This window comes from Chiroxiphia lanceolata, chromosome 15 (assembly GCF_009829145.1).
Source record: "Chiroxiphia lanceolata isolate bChiLan1 chromosome 15, bChiLan1.pri, whole genome shotgun sequence".
Lineage (NCBI taxonomy): Eukaryota > Metazoa > Chordata > Aves > Passeriformes > Pipridae > Chiroxiphia > Chiroxiphia lanceolata.
Window position 1 is genome coordinate 3,242,561 of NC_045651.1, and position 15,663 is coordinate 3,258,223.

Genomic DNA, 15,663 nt, shown 5'->3' on the forward strand with positions numbered 1-15,663 from the left:
CTGCCGCCGCAGCCGCCGCGGGTCCGGGCCTGGGCAGGCGGCGGCGGGGCCATGCTGGGCAAGGACTACATGCTGGCCATCGTCCTGGTCAACTGCGACGGTCAGCGCGGGGCCGGGGGGGCACGGGCAGGGCACAGCCCGCGGGGCCAGCGCCGCGCTCGGGGCCGCGGCCGCGCTGTGGGACCGCGTTGCGGGATCGATGCCGGGTTGCGGGGCCGGCGCTGAGTGGCGGGGCCGGGTTGCGGGTTTCGGGGCCGGGGCCGGGCGGGCCCCGCGGGTCGGAGCGGCGGCCGCGCCCGGCGCTGTCCGCGGTGCTGATCGGGGCCCGCCCGGCCCCGCCAAGGTCGCGGGAACCCCCCCACCCATCCCCTGGGCACCTCCGCCCCCGTGCCCCTCCACTCCCGGAGCACCCCGCCCTCCTACCCCCGGCACCCCCCATCCCCCGGGACCCCCCATGTCCCGGGACCTCTCATCCCCCGGGACCTCCCATCCCCCGGGACCCCCCGGCCGGTCGGGACGCGCCGCCCCCGCGGGCCGGGGCTGGCTCCGGCCGTGCTGCGCCACGGGATCGTGTCCGTGCCCGCACGGGGCTGGGGGTGCGGGGGGAGGCGGCTGCAGCTCCCCGGGGCACCACCCTCGGCCCGCACCCCGGGGTCTGTGCCCTCTCCCGGGCTGGGCTGGCGGCCGTGGGCCCTGCCCGGACGCCCCGCAGGATGCCCGGCCCGGCAGGCCCGGGATGCCCCCGCCCTCTGTGCCCCGCCAGAGTCCCGCTGTCCCCCTGCCAGCCGGGCAGGTCCCCGCAGCGGGGTCCGCCACCGCTGCAGCCCGGCTGGCGCCGTGCCATGTTCCCTCGCCATGCTCCTCTCCCGGGCCGTGGGCCCAGCCACGCACCCAGAGGCCATTGCAGGACCCTTTTGCTGCTGGGGTGCTTTCCCTCCCCATTCTCTGCCTCTCACACTCTGTCTGCCTCTGCACAGACAATCTCTGGAGCGACCAGAGCCTGGAGACAGACCCCGACCTCCCCCCAGGCTGGAGGAAAATCTGTGACTCTCTGGGCACCTACTACTGGCATGTGCCGACGGGCACGACGCAATGGCAGCACCCTGCACGCACCACCAGCCCAGGAGGGCACCCGGAGGCTGATGGAGAGGAGACACTACAGGGAAGGGTAGGGGATGTGGGTACAGGGGCTGGTGGCTGGTGTTGGATCCCACCCCTGGCACAAGCCTGCTGAAGGGCCCTCTGGGCCAGCCTCCCCTTGGAGCAGGCCTGTCTCTGTCATCCCAAAGTCCTGCTCAGCCCATTTCTGTCCAGGACTAAGCCCTTTGAAAGGCTCCTGCAGGCTCCGTGTTGATTTTAGCCTCATCTTGGCCACACAGGATGCACACAGGCCCGTTGGTGTCCTGGGAGGGAGGGCTCCTATCTGCTGCCTCCTGACAGTCTTGTTTCCCTCCCTTTCCCCTTGTCTCCCAGGAATGCCAGGCCCCCGGAGCGAAGCACTCGGCAAAGGATAGGCCCATTCCCAGCCCCATGGCTTCGCTGACCAGGAGGTAGGGCTACCATGGTGCTCTGCTGGCTTGTTTATGGGGCACCACTGATCCTTCACCACCACTGGGTGCTTGGCCCCAGTGCCCTCCCAGAGCAGCCCCCTGTGCTGGAACCAGCAGGACCACTCCTATGGGATGCTTCCCAGCTGGTGGCATGGGGGTATGGTGGTGCCAGGGCATTCCTGGCGCTTCCCTGGGTGCCCAGGGATCACGCAGAGGGAGCTGCCCCTCACTGCCCCATCCCTCTGCAGGCCCTCGTTGTCCTGGCACGGAGAGGACATCCAGCACAGCGCAGAGCCCGGCTCCAAGGTACCGCATCCCGCCGGCTCCGCTGCCGCATCGTGGGCTGGGGCTGGCAGGGGAGGAGGCGAGTGGCAGCTGGCAGGGACGTGGATGGGTGGGAGCCAGAGCAGGGGTGACCCCGCTGGCACAGCGAGGGGCGCGGGGAGGAGGTGGCTGTGCCAGCGGGCACTGGAGCCCCAGTGTGTCTCTGCTCAGTGCTTTGCCGTGCGCTCGCTGGGCTGGGTGGAGATCCCCGAGGAGGACCTGGCACCGGGCAAGAGCAGCATTGCCGTCAACAACTGCATCCAGCAGCTCTCCAACAGCAAGGGCCAGGGCTCTGCGGAGAACCGTGGTGAGGTGAGAGCCTGGGACGGGGCTGCCAGGCAGGGTCCCACTCCAGGGCTGCTGCTGCTGAGGCTGGATCGTGCTGGGAGGGAGTAGGGACCAGTGCCAGAGGCAGAGTCTACTCTCCACACAGGGTATCCATGTGATGGTTCCAGGTGTGGGGCAGGTAGGTCTCACAGGGCTGTTCCTTGGGGACAGTGCCAGGAGTGCCTGGTGGGTCCCCACACATGGTGGGTACCATGGGAATGGTACCTGGGAAGGGCAGGGGTGGGAATCAGGGCTGTTCCCGTGCTTGGAGCTGACTAGGCTGGGGAGACAGGGGTGTCCCAACCCGTGGGCTGGGTTCTGGGGAAGCCCAGGCTGTCTGCCAGGCTGAGGGAGCCACTGCCCCTCCACAGGGCCAGGACCTGGTGATGATCCTGAAGAAGGACACCATGAGCCTGGTGGACCCCCTCGACCGCAGCCTCATCCACCGCCAGCCCATCCTCAACATCCGTGTCTGGGGCGTTGGCTGCAACAACGGCAGGTGCTGGGGCCAGGGCAGAGCTGGGGGCTGGGGGTGGCTCTGCCCGCTTGGGGGGAAGGCACCCCAGCAGTGACCTGTCCCCTCTCCTCCCTCCCCGACTGCCACCGTGGCTGCAGGGACAGGTAAGGGGGCACAGGGCTGGGGGCAGTGCAGGGAAGGGGCTCTGTCAGGGTCTCACTGGCTTGCTCATGGCCGTGCAGAGACTTCGCCTTCGTGGCCAGTGACAAGGACACCTGCGTCCTCAAGTGTCACGTCTTCCACTGCAACGTGCCCGCCAAGGGCATCGCCAAGGCCCTGCATGAGATGTGCTCCAAGGTGGGATTTAAAGGGGCCCTGCTGGGTGTGAGCACAGCCCAGGGGTCTCAGGGGTGAAGGGAGGCACCAGGACCCCCGTCTGTTGCAGATCGTGGCCGAGCGAGCCGTGGCCAGCAGCCGCCTGCCCCGCGCTGCCACGCTGGAGCCCATCTCCACCGAGGACCTGCCGCTGCAAGGTACCGTCCCCAGGTGCTCCCCCTGCCCACAGTCCACCCTCGGGCAGCGGGGGTGTCCAGCAGCCAGATCTTGGGGTCCTTGGGGATGGGGGGGACACAGCGGGGGACACAGAGGTACCCCCACCTCTTCCGTACTGGCAGTGGATATCCTGGAGGCGGTGAGGCAGTCGATGCAGACCTACGAGGCGCTGTACATCGGCAGCCTGCCCGTGCCCAGGGCCATGGGTAAGCGCCGCTGCCCCCACCCCCGCAGCTGGGGGACGCCCAGCAGGCTCCTCCTTGCTCCGTGGGGCGGCCGAGCAGCCGCGTCCCGGGGCCGGTGGGATGGGGTGGGACGGGGTGTCCCGCTCCGCAGGGATGGACGTGTTGAACGAGGCCATCGAGAAGTTGACGAGGCGCCCCGGGCGGGAGAGCTGGACGCCCTCCCTCATCTACGTGTCGGACACGGCCATGAGGGTTCAGCCGGCGCAGGTTGGGGGGCACGGGGGGCTCCGGCCGGGGTGCCCCCGGCGGGGCGGGCCCGGGGGGCGGCCAGGGCTGGACGGGCCCGCGGGGTGCCCGCAGGAGCCCGAGGAGGCGGCGAACATCTGGGAGTGCCAGGTGCGGTACGTGACCTTCCTGGGGGTGGGCCGGGACGCGCACACCTTCGCGCTCATCGTGGACACGGGGCGACGCTTCCAGTGCGCGGCCTTCTGGTGCGAACCCGACGCCGGCACCATCTCGGAGGCGGTGCAGGCCGCCTGCATGGTGAGCCCCGGGCGGCGGGCGGGGGTGGCCCCGGCGCCGCGCCCCCCGCGCTGCCCGCCCTGTCCCCCCGCAGGTGCAGTACCAGAAGTGCCTCGTGGCCGCCGCGCCGGGGGCGAAGGCGAAGAGCACGGCAGGCCGGGGCCGGGCCGGGCCGGCGGCCGCGGGGGACGGAGCCCGCGGGGCGGCCAAGGCGGGGGGGGGCGGTGGCGGGGCGGGCGGCGGGGCCCGCAAGAGGGGCCTCTTCTCCTTCCTGGAGGTTTTCCGCCTCCGGCGGGCCCTCCTGCACAGCCCGTAGCGGGCCGGGCCGGGGCCGGGGCTGGAGCCGCCGGGGGAAAGCCCCGACCCCGGCACCGACCCCGGTCCCGGCCCGGCGGGGCGGGGACTCGCCCGGCCCCTCCCGCCCCGCCCGGCCCGCCCACCCCCGGCGGGCGGAAGGGGCCGGTCCGGCCGTGACGTGGCGGGATGGCGGAGCCCTACGTGAGACCGGGTGAGGGGGCGCGGGGAGCTTCCGGCACGGGGGCACCGGGGGGGCACCGGGACGCTGCGGGTCTGCCCGGGGCGGGGACCGGACCGGCGGGACTGGCCCTTTGGGAAGGGTGTCTGTGTGTGGGGAGGTGCCGGGGCCGTGCCGGGGCGGGGGGGTCCCCGTCGTTGTCCCCTCCCCGCGGTCTCACCGCGCTCCTTCGCCGCCGCAGGGAACCGGGAGCGCGGCTGGAACGACCCCCCCCAGTTCTCGTACGGGCTGCAGGCGCAGGCCGGGGGCTCCCGCCGGACGCCGCTCACCCGCCGGGCCCCCCCCCCGCCCGAGGGCGCATCCCCAGGTCAGCACCGCCCGAGCCCCCGCCCGCCCCTCGGCCCCGCCCGGAGCCCCGGGGGCCGCTCCCCGCTCGGACCCGGTGTGCGGGGCCCTGGCCCGGGCTGACGGGCCCCGCGCCGCCGCCTCTGCCCCGCAGGTGCCCCCCCGGCCCCGGGCAGTGCCCCCGCAGACCCCTCCGCGCCGCCCCCCCGGGCGCTGGGGCCGCCCCCGCTGGGGCCCGTGGGCGCTGCCCCGCGGGCCGAGGCGCGGCCGTGCCCGGAGGAGCGGGAGTGCAGCGTGTCCGCCGACACCGTGCTCGCCCCGCTGCGGGCGGCCCTGGACTCCTGCCGGCCCTCGGTGCAGGTGAGCCCGGGCCCCTCCCGCCGCCTCGGATCCTGCGGTGCAGGAGCTGCCTGTCCCCGGGAAACCTGAGAGGGGGGAGAGCCGCCCCTGCCCCGGGCGCTGCCCAGAGCTGGTGGGGGCGGTTCCCCCCGCTCCCAGCTCACCTCTGCTTCCAGAAACAAGTGTGCAATGACATCGGGCGGCGGCTGACAGTGCTGGAGGACGCGTGGGCTCAGGGGAAGCTGTCGGCACCGGTGAGGAAGAGGATGAGCCTCCTGGTGCAAGGTACGGGGCGAGCGGGCTGCAGCCGGGCCAGCAGCGGGCCCTGGGTCGGGGACACCCGTGGGAAGGTGGATCCTGCACCCCCTGACGGGTTCCCTTGTCCTGGCAGAGCTCCAGCAGCAGCACTGGGACGCGGCTGACGAGATCCACCGCTCGCTCATGGTGGACCACGTGAACGAGGTGAGCCAGTGGATGGTGGGCGTCAAGCGCCTCATCGCCGAGACACGGAACCTGCCCGACGCAGCGACGGACGGCAGCGCTGAGACCGAGACCGAACCTAAGACCGAGACCGAGCCGGGCCAGGAGGAGCCCTGACACCGGGGGCGGGGCTGCGGACTGTGAGCGGGGCAGCCCCTGCCCAGGGCCGCCGGCAGGAGCAGGGACCCCGCTGCCAGAGGGAGTCGGGGCACCCCCTCTGCCTCCCAATCCTCATCCAGGAAAAGAGGATTTTAATCATTGCGACATTTTAGTGGCGATTCATTATGTTTAATAAACAACACCAACCTGCCCCCAGCCACAGTCTGCCTGACAGTTCTGGCACTGGCGGGTCCTGGGGCTCTCAGGGGCAGTGGGAGACAGGATTGCTGGGTGAGGCCACGGCTGCTTTGTCAGGCTTGGCCAAGGGGCTCTGGCCTTGGCAGGGTGCTCCCAGTCAGCAGGATGTGAAGGGAAGAAAGCAGCAGCACCTGGCTGGAGCAGGCAGTGCTGTGTGTTCCTGCTGCACTGGGTGGCAAAGCCTGGCCCTTCTAGCCTCACATTTGGCTGTGGGGTGCCTACAGCAGCCCCAGCTCTGCTGCAGGAGGGGTCCAGGCTGGCTGTGGAGGCCAATGTGCCAGCAGTCCCCAGCAGCTTGGCGGGGCCAGGGTTTGTGCTGCAGCCACAGCTTCTGCTCCCATCTGGGCTCTTGCCCTCCTGGCACAGTTCAGACTTGAGTTCAGACCCAAGAGGTGTGGCCTCAGGGACAGGGAAGTCCAGGGACAAATGCGTGCCCTCAGTTAGGTGTTGACTGTGCTGTTCCCACCCCACTGGCACTCACCAGCTGGGAACCACCCAGGCCTTCACCACCCCCCGCCTGCAGTGTCACCCCCTGCACCCTGCTGGTGCTGCTCAGCCCCCTCCCCGGGGGTGTGAGGACCCCGCTGAGCCCCAACAGACACACACCAGGTCAGCACAGGGGTTTCACGGTGTTTATTGATCAAGCATGAGCTCCTAGGCAATTGCACCAGCCACTTGTGCTAGAGCCTGAGGTGTCACACGTCCATCCCCAGCATCAGAGAGGGCTGCAGCCAGCTGGTCACGGTGCCAGCACCTCCACGAGGCCCAGGAACAGGCCCAGCCATGGCCTGGAGACGGGGAGCTGGAAACTCAGATGTCCATCTCAAACTGGTCTTGATCTGTAAAGGGCATGGAGGGATACAGGGCCAGGGTTAGGATGGGGCTGCCTTGGGAGACACGGGCAAGCAAAGGGGTCAGGAGCTGGAACTGGGGCTGGGCCGGGCTCTCCCCTTGCCCCTGTGGCCAGGCAGGTGGTCCATGGGTGGGGGCCACGTGCCTGGGCTGCTCACCTGGCATGGCCTCTTGGCTCTCATTCCGCTCCTTGAGCTCCTCCAGCTTGACGAGGCTGGACTGGGCCAGGGATGTGACACCGGGGGTCTGGGGCAGGCAGCAGGGAGGGGTCCTGGCCGCGGGTGAATTCTTGCACTCCAGCAGGAACTTGCGGTCGCAGATGATGCGGGTACCTGCCAAAAGCAGGGGCTGTCAGGCACTGCTGGGCCCGGCCACCCCCCGCCCTGAGCACCACAGCCCAGAGCAGGGGGTGGGACCCAGCACTCGGCCATGGCTCGGGGACACATCTGGCTCTGGAGCCACCACGGTGCTTCCCACAGGGCAGCCTGTGACACCCGTCCTGCCCAGCAGCTCTTCCTGCCCTTGAGGCTCCTGGACCTCTGCAGGACTCAGTACAAGGAGTCCAGCCTCCACAGGTCTGGCCGTCCCTGGAGGGCAGGGCCAGCCCAGGGCACACAGCTCGGCCCAAGCCTGGTGGCCAGGCGGCTGCAGCTCCTGGCCCAGGGCCGAGCAGCAAAGGCTGGGTGTCCCACAGGGGCACCCTGGGGACCCTCCCATCAGCTCATCCAGCCTCCTGCTGCCCCCTGCACAAGGGCAGCAGCTGGGTTTGATGGGACACCTCCTCCTCCAGCCTGCCAGGTGTGCAGTGCCCACCTGGGGCACACACTGCCTCCTCCCCATGCCCCAACTGCCTGCCAGCAATGCCCGAGGTCACATCAGCCCATGTGCCACACCTGCTGCCCTGCCGGGCCATCCCTGCAGCAGAGCACCAGCTCCTTGCCAGGCTCTGGCAGCAGGTGCAGCCCAGGGTGCCAGGGAGCCTGGAGCTCCTGCCTGAGGTGCCAGGGAACCCAGAGCTCCTGCTTGGCACCACAAACATGTTACACAGCCCATGCCTGCCACAGCCCCACAGCACTGGGCCAGGCTCCTCCAAGCCAGAGCAGCTTAATCAAAGGCACGTGATGGAGCCAGGGCCCACAGGATGGGTGCCTGTGGCTCAACCCAAAACATACCCAGCTCACACATTTCCCTGAGGACAGACAGCAAAGAAGAGGACCTGCTCAACAGCTGACCCAAGGGCTTTGCTGGGGCATCAGAAGGGGGCAGGAGGGCAAGGGGGAGCTCTGACACCCAGGGCTGCTGAGCTCAGGTGGGAGCAGGTTCTCACGTTAGCCCCTGTGCCTCCCCCTGAGCCAGCCAGCCCCAAGGGACCAGTGCTGCACCCACCAGCCCAGTGGCACTGCCACCAGCCCACTCCCCAGCCCCTGCCTGTGCCTCCCTGCACCATGGGGCAATGATGGCCTGAACTTTGAGCAGGATCTTCCTACAAAGCTTCGAGGTTCCCTTTTCCACCTCAGCTCTGGGCTGTCACCACCCTGTCTGGGTCCGGTGTCCAGGAGCAGGTGCCTGTGTCCCCAAGGACAGAGCTGCACAGGGAGAGCCCAGCAAGGGAAAGAGCTGCCTACATGAGGCAGGGCTGGGGTGGCCCAGGGCATTCCAGGGACAGCCCCAGCTCCATGCTGGGTCTTGCCCTGCAGTACAGTGGAGAAGAGTGTGTCACCCTGGAACTGTAGCCCTCTGGGCTGGGGTGACAGGGGCTTCCTGGGATGAGGCAGGAGGACATGGCAGTGGTTTGCTGCAGCCAGGGAGCCCACAGAAGTCAGCATCCCACCCCTCTCCTGCACCTCACCCTGAGAGCACACACCTACTGCACCACAACACCACTGGTTTTCAATACAACTGCTGTTAAGACACGTGGCAGTGGGTGGGACTGGGTGATCTTAAAGGTCCCTTTGAACCCAAACCCTTCTCTGACTGATTCTATGTGTTTCTCCTTTGGTGTCTGCACTGTCAGTGGGGCAGCAGCAGTTCCAATTTATTTTGCATTCTTCCTCAAATACCAGGAAAAATATCTGAATATACCATCCAGTAGAGCTCCCGAGGTTGATCTGCCTGTGGTACTCAGACACTGCTTGTGCACTGTGGTTTTCAAGTACTTCCTCATGCTTTTCCTGGGGAAATTCTGCTGCTGCATGTAAGAATTTGTCTGGATAAGGTGGAAGAAGGTGAAGTCTCCACCTCGTCTGAGATCACTGAGGGTGGTCCTTTAGATGGATACTATGTGCACTGTAGTTCCCTGCTTAAGGAATGGACCCAACATTCCGTGTGGTTACTGCACTGCCTTGGAGCAAAAGCAGAAATAGGCACAGTCCAAGTGCAGAAAGTGGGGAACTGGGTCAGGAATTAATGTTCATCTTAAGCAGAGTGCAAAAATCCTCCTCTTCTTCACAGAAAAGACTCAAGGAGCTCTTACCAGATTTAAAGTGTTACAAGAAGCTTATAATTGAATCTATTAGGTTTTTCTCCAGTGGGAAGCACTTAGTTCCCAAGATCTGCTTCTGGGCAGCTGGTCAAGGAACTCTGCATTTACCTACCACTGCTGTCAGCCCTTGCAGCCCTAAGCAAAACCTCATCTCTCAGGCGACCCACCTGCAAAAGGAGCTCTCAAAGCAGCAGAACTAATCCAGAAGGACAAAAAGGTAACACAGAAGCAGGTTCACACCAATAACAGGCTCACAACTGGCAGGGGGAAGGGCTCTGCAGACATCAATCACAGACACCTGCGGCTCCAAACCCTCCCAAATCCTGACTGCACCCACGTGCTTGGAATGTGGCCCTGGGATGTGTCACCAGGCACGGGAGCAGCTACTGAGGACAGCAACATCCAGCCCTTTCCAAAATTCTCACACACAACCTATGAATGCTGTTTGCCTTTTATTGAGTATTCAGGTAAATATTTCACATTAATACAGGCTACATAAAGTAGAGCCACTATACGACATGAAATTTACTCAGCTTTTCCTTTTAAGTCTGTAAACAATTAGACAGGTATTTACCACCCTAAAAGGTTGAACTCATGTCATCAGCTAGTTCTCTGCTGCGTACAAGGAGCATTCAGTAGTGTTTAGCCAAAAGCACTAGTTTTGTCTGATTTTTTAAGTTTAAAGTGGCTAAACTAATTGGAGAACAGAATCAGTTTATATAGGTAAAGTCAATTCGTTGTTATACAACGGGCAATCAAGTTTCCATTGTTACAGCCCACAGAAAATCACTTAGGCACATGAAAAAAAAAAACCCAGGGTTCTTCAAGGTCATAAAGATTCCCAAACCAGGCTAAAAAAGGACAGACCCCCTTAAATCAGTTGACGTACTTGAGATGCATGTTTCCAATGTGAGGTGCCCAGGTGCCAGGCCAAATCTACAGCAAGAAATAAAAAGACAAATCTATTATGAAAACAAATAAAGGTTCCTTTAACAGTGTTTAACCACTGAGGGTGAGCGTAAGGCTTCCCCCAAAATACAACCAGACTGTCCAAAGGCAGGAGCTCTCCAGCTCCAGCCAAGGTGTGACTGACAACCTGCAAGGTGCTGAGCACAGATATAAACCCTCTCACGTGTAACAGTCCATTACCTGGCTGAGCAGTCTTGAAATGCCACTTGTTTTACCTGGAAGGTTTGGTACTGACAGCTCCATAGATATTTTATGAACACACACACACACAGAGTAGGGAGAAGTCATGCAAACAATCTCAATTCTAGTTTCAAAGAACTGAAAGAAACCAAACATGTCACCAATCCAAAAATAGATATCACATCACCACATAAAGCCCCGGGTAAGCATGGGTGGGAAAAGGCAGCCACACTACCTGCTGAGCATCAGTACATTCTGTTGAGTTCTGGACAACTTTGATCATGGGATTCCAGGCGGGATCTGGAGTATGGAGCCCGTTAAAGAGGGGCCCTCCTGGGCCATCTGCCAGCTGGGGGTGCGAGGGGATCAGGGTGCCGCCGTACATGGAGATGGGCAGGCCCTGAGGGGACAAGAGAGCACTCGGTGAAGGGTGGCTGTAGGACCACGTCTGCCCAGGTGACAGAGGCAGGTCACACCCATACAGAACGTCCCCCTAATGGCAGGAATCTCAGCACTGTGGGGGAACACGAGGGCAGAGTATGGGACAATTATGTTCTGCCATGCAGAAGATGCCAAGAGCACATGCTACACTCCTTCTGAAATGTGCTGTGAGTCCTGTCCTCCTGCCACTTCCTTAAGGAAGGTGTGTGGTACTGTGGGCATGATTTGTGCTGAAAGCATCATTAAGCAAACCTTTAATCAGCTTCAAGAGCTGAGTAAACTTTGTGAAACCTTCCTGAGCCTCTGAGAGAGGAAACACTGGAGAGCAAGAGAGGCCTTCAGGTATTGACTAGAGAACAGCCATCTACAACCTCTGGTTTTGTCCAGATGTGCCTCCAGGCTTGGGCAGTTCTGGGATGAAAGGAGGTTCAGGACTGGGGTGGTGAGCAATGGCAGCAGAGGCACACACACATGAAGTGTGAACAGGCAGAACAGGAGATATAACAAAGTCCTTGGTTATTTCACAGACTAAATTCAACCCTTTGTAACTTACTTTAGAAAAATCCACAAAACTATTTGGCATAGGTTGGTGGAAAATATTCGAGGGAGCCACTATTCCAGAATCATCTCTCTCCATGGGCTGATGCTGAGAAAACGTGCCTGGGTCTGACAGCTGCTGATGCATTGGATGACTTCCCATGACAGGCTGAGACCAACCTGACAGGCCTTCTGGAAAGGAGATTGAAAATGGAGATTGAAAATTCACTGCAGATACTCTGGAGTAGAATTCAGCAGCTGCACACACCTACATCCACCCAAAGGCTCCCTGAAAACACACAGCCAGAGGTATTTGAGGGTTCTGCTCTGGCCAGGGCAGACCTGTCACTGCAGAAGGTACCTGCAGGTTTAGGCTGATAATCCATTACAGACAGTGGAAACACACCTGCCTGACCTGCATCCCTCTCCCAGGGATGCTGCAGCAGACCCTGTGTAAGGCTGGCTACAAATCCTCCTCCCCTCCAGTCTCCCATGTATGTAGGAACATAGAAAAAAGCTACACTTGTGACAGGGGCAAAAATAGGGAAAGGGCAGCCTGGTGAGGCCAGGTAAGTTTGGCCATCCTGATCCTCCAGACAAGGGTGGAGAGAACAGGGACTACGAGGAACTGGGAGTTCCAGGTGTCCACAGCAGAACAATGAAGATCCAGTGGAGCTCCCAGCACAGTCTGTGAGCACACACCAGCTTTCCTTGTAAAAACACAGCAGTGATGAGACACAGGTTAACCAAAGTGTGGAGGGCTTTGCTGGAACACACAACAAATGCAGGACTCAAATGTTTGTCTTTAGAGCTGTCAGTGGAAACGCTCTACACCTCAAATGCTGCACCTCCTCCTTTCCACAAAAACTTCACTTCCCAGCACTGACACCAGCTCTCCCTTCGGGATGCACTGCACGGAAGCTGAGTACCGACTGCGGAACGTTATTCCTCCTCAACTTTCCTTTCCCAGTCCTTCTGAGAGGCCCTGGAAGTTTCTTTGGGCTGCCCCGGGCTGCACAACACTCACCAGACACGCTGTTCACCCCGAAGGACCAGATGCCGCTGTGGCCCACGGGAGCTGTGAAGTTGGTTCCCAAGGGCGTCGGAGTGACGGAGCCTCCCTGCCGGATCCTGGCGAGTCTCTCTGTCCCGATGGGGGGGGGGACCTTCCGATCTTGATTGGCGTTACCCGTTTTTGGCTGGCCCAGGTTAGAAGGTGCAGAAGCAGCTGAGAGGGGCGAAGATGATCCTGAGGAAACTGATGGAATAGGAGATTCACCTGCTGAAAAGAGTATTTCTTGTGCTTAATTACACACAAAGCGCACACAGTATTAAGCATAAATGCCACCCGCTCTATCCCCCCCAATATTATCTCAGAGCAAATTATAAAATGTTTTAAAGGCTTTTTTTTTTTTTTTGGCAAGCATTCTTCAAGTCTTGCACAGAAATTCTGTCTACAAGTTATTTTATCTCTCAAAATCAACATTATAACCCAAATGCTTTCAGCCATCAGAATTGTGATATTCTCATGACATAGCAGTGTATCTAAATTAATTACAAGAAAGAATGAGAAACATGGAAGAGTTTCAGGAAGAGGTGAAAACATCAGCCAAAACACCATAAATATCTAAACAGCCTGGTTTTGGTATCCACAACTTCCAGCAGAAGAGAAATCAGCCAGCTTCCCAAAGCCACAGGTGTGACCTAAGAGCGTAAGTCCCGCCAACTTCAGAAGCGTCACTGACTCTCCTGGGGAAATCCAACTTCCTTTGAGCACTCCTTTAAACATTTTGGTTCTTAAACTCAAGAGTGGCACTGAAGTTGCATGCAGTGACAGGAAAAACCTCTTCAGCTTAGATTCTGACTTAAAGACCCATATTTTCTGTAAAGCTGCTTCCATGTTCTTCCCATTAGGAGGAAATCCCCCACTGTTACCTCGGATGATGCTCAAATATTTTGGAACATTTTAAGTAGAATTCCAGATCCCAATTAAAAAAAGAAAAAAAAGGCAAGTATAACTTCAAACCATGGCAAACATGACATTTTCACCTAATACTGCACTCAAACTACTTAGAGGGTAATTTTTAGCTTGGTATAATCACCTCCACTCCCCCACAGCTTCGTGCCCTCTCCTCTCAGAGCCTACAATGACTTGTTTTTTTGCCCAAATATACCTTTAGTAATGCTACCAGAACTAATGGCATGGGAAAAAAAACCCCCATAAAATAGCACAGCTTGGGATTTGCACGCCATCCTCACAGCTGCTAAAAGCAATTGGAAAGCATTTTGTGCATCACTGGGTAACTTCCCCTCAAGTTAGAAATCTACTAAAGACAATAGCTATGAATTTATAGTTAACTAAGACAGACCCATGAAGTTCCTACATGAATTTGTTGCGCTTGTCCAAGGATGTGGTGAAAAATGCTGTCTGTTAAAGCTGGGAGTCCCAACAGGCGCTGGCCCTTGAAGGTAAACCCGTGCTCCTTGTATGTTTGCTGAAAAGCCTGTCAAAGGACCTGAAGAAGAAGTTGTAGAGCTGTTGGATGGATCTAGAGAGGGTAAGCCTGAAATAAACATAAATTTGATTAAATATCTCTCTTTGGGAACCTGCTTCAAAGCACCAGAGAAAGCTAGTGCTCCAAATATAATTAAAGCATCTCATCACCTTCGGGGGCATCTGCACATGGTAAGGTCATTTTACAGGTGCACAACTCTCCCTCAGAAACCACAGAGGCATTTCTGGAGGCTCTCTGGTTTGGCCTCAAGTTTTTGCAAAAACAGCCATCCCTTTGGTCACTGAAAGGAATGATCTTAGCAGGGAGGGCAGAGCAGGAGGGCTGGGAGTGGCCAGGACCTTTGCTTACAGAAAAGCCACACAAATCCAATAGGGATACAGGGCTCTGTGAAAGTCCCAGGGGAATCCAGCACCTGGGAAGGAGCTCTCTGCAGGATGGACTTGCCATCCCACAGGTACCTTCATGTAGAGATCGGTCAGAGCACGCTGTGGCCAGAGAGACAGGGCTGACCTGGCACAGCAGCACAGGGGAGGGGGCTGCTCTTCCTCCAGGGATGTGTGAGGGGAAGAGAGAGATGGAGAAAGAGTTCAAAGTCCCACAAAAATTATTAACAAGGGGGAATCACATTTTTTTTAATAAGCCAAAGCTTTTAAGTACTTTTCCAAAACGCTGTAAAAGCTCTTATCACACGTTATTACCTGAAAGCAGAAACGGGCATTGCCATATGTTCACCTGAGTTTTGGGTTTAGTTTCAAGGGCCTATTAAACAAGATTAGTTTCAAAACCATTTAAACATTTCAAAATGACCACAACCAGGACCAGCCTACATTGCTGCAGAGCGAGGTTGAAGGCTGTACCTACTCACACCCCAGCACAAACAGCAGTTGGTGCCAGGCAGTACCTCAGGTCACAGACTAGAGGGGCACCTTTCAGCACCTGGATAGTTACTGAAAGCCAGGTTTTTTTCCCCCCAGTCTTATCAACCAAGTCAACCTTAGTGCCAGATCCAACCTGCTCACATGGACAGAAATGACCTGCTGGATTTGAAGGAGGTACTTTTCTCACTAGCCTAAAGGTTAAAAAGAGAAGTCTCCCTTACAGCCAAGGAGAAATACACCCCCCCTTGCTGCTGGAACATGTGGTGCTCAGCTGAGGGACCCCAGCATGGCAGGACAGTCTTCTCAGGTTTGTCACAGTATGAAGTGCAGGACCCCGTGGCTCCAAGGAGGACCCCAATGCCTGTGACTGCACTGGGGTTGACCTGAGCTTGTCTGGAGTTACAGACTGGCTCCTGCACCTGCAGCCCAGGGCCCTCCCTGGGCATCTCCCATGGAGCCATGGACAGGACACTCTGGCCAACCCTCCACCCACAAATGTGGCAGCCAAAAAGGCCCCTGTGCTGACCAATTCCACCACAAATCACAACAGGAGCTGCCATCTGGCTGACAAGCCACCAAAGATCCCGAGTCTGCCCCAGACAGAAGGGTAACAGAGGTGCTGCTGCCCATGGGCACTGCTGGGTTCCTAAACAGAGAACAAGGCAGGGATTATGACAAAAACAGCTCTTCTGCAGGAGAGGGATGCCCAGCTGTGCCTTTGGATGGCTCAGGAGGATGATGGGTACACAGCTTTTGGGTACACAGCTTCTGAAGTGCAACAACGGGACAGGCAAGACCACTTCAGCACTGCTGGGTATGTTCCATGTGCTGAAGGGAGTGTGACAGCCAGAGATCCACAAATCCAGAGTTTTCAGGTCATAAAGAACACTTTTTA

At 59.6% G+C, this 15,663-nt stretch overlaps 3 protein-coding genes across 12 annotated transcripts in view; 2 read left to right on the top strand and 1 right to left on the bottom strand.

Annotated features, from left to right (window-relative positions):
* APBB3 (amyloid beta precursor protein binding family B member 3) lies at positions 1–4,271 on the top strand. Its single transcript, XM_032702892.1, has 12 exons — positions 1–100; positions 978–1,168; positions 1,474–1,550; positions 1,799–1,856; positions 2,046–2,186; positions 2,573–2,700; positions 2,817–2,822; positions 2,901–3,015; positions 3,104–3,191; positions 3,333–3,416; positions 3,547–3,938; positions 4,012–4,271. The coding sequence occupies exons 1-12, from the start codon at positions 52–54 to the stop codon at positions 4,231–4,233; spliced, it is 1,551 nt and encodes a 516-aa protein (XP_032558783.1). The 5' UTR covers positions 1–51; the 3' UTR covers positions 4,234–4,271.
* Positions 4,272–4,312: 41 nt separating this feature from the next.
* Positions 4,313–5,873, top strand: SRA1 (steroid receptor RNA activator 1). Its single transcript, XM_032702933.1, has 5 exons — positions 4,313–4,425; positions 4,634–4,759; positions 4,892–5,097; positions 5,253–5,361; positions 5,468–5,873. The coding sequence occupies exons 1-5, from the start codon at positions 4,401–4,403 to the stop codon at positions 5,671–5,673; spliced, it is 672 nt and encodes a 223-aa protein (XP_032558824.1). The 5' UTR covers positions 4,313–4,400; the 3' UTR covers positions 5,674–5,873.
* A 658-nt stretch (positions 5,874–6,531) lies between these two features.
* The window catches only part of LOC116794177 (ankyrin repeat and KH domain-containing protein 1-like), a 100,397-nt gene continuing 91,265 nt past the window's right edge, over positions 6,532–15,663 (bottom strand). The window contains exons 32-38 of one of the 10 annotated variants that reach the window (XM_032702614.1): positions 13,759–13,938; positions 12,402–12,653; positions 11,391–11,566; positions 10,632–10,796; positions 10,137–10,183; positions 6,924–7,097; positions 6,542–6,752 (exon numbers count right to left, since the gene is read on the bottom strand). In XM_032702614.1, coding sequence (XP_032558505.1) covers positions 6,944–7,097; positions 10,137–10,183; positions 10,632–10,796; positions 11,391–11,566; positions 12,402–12,653; positions 13,759–13,938 — 974 coding nt within the window. In that variant the 3' untranslated portion in view covers positions 6,542–6,752; positions 6,924–6,943. Of the gene's footprint in view, positions 6,753–6,923; positions 7,098–10,136; positions 10,184–10,631; positions 10,797–11,390; positions 11,567–12,401; positions 12,657–13,758; positions 13,939–15,663 lie in introns of all 10 variants that reach the window. The other 9 variants (XM_032702613.1, XM_032702609.1, XM_032702612.1 and 6 more) reach the window with 9 other exon arrangements.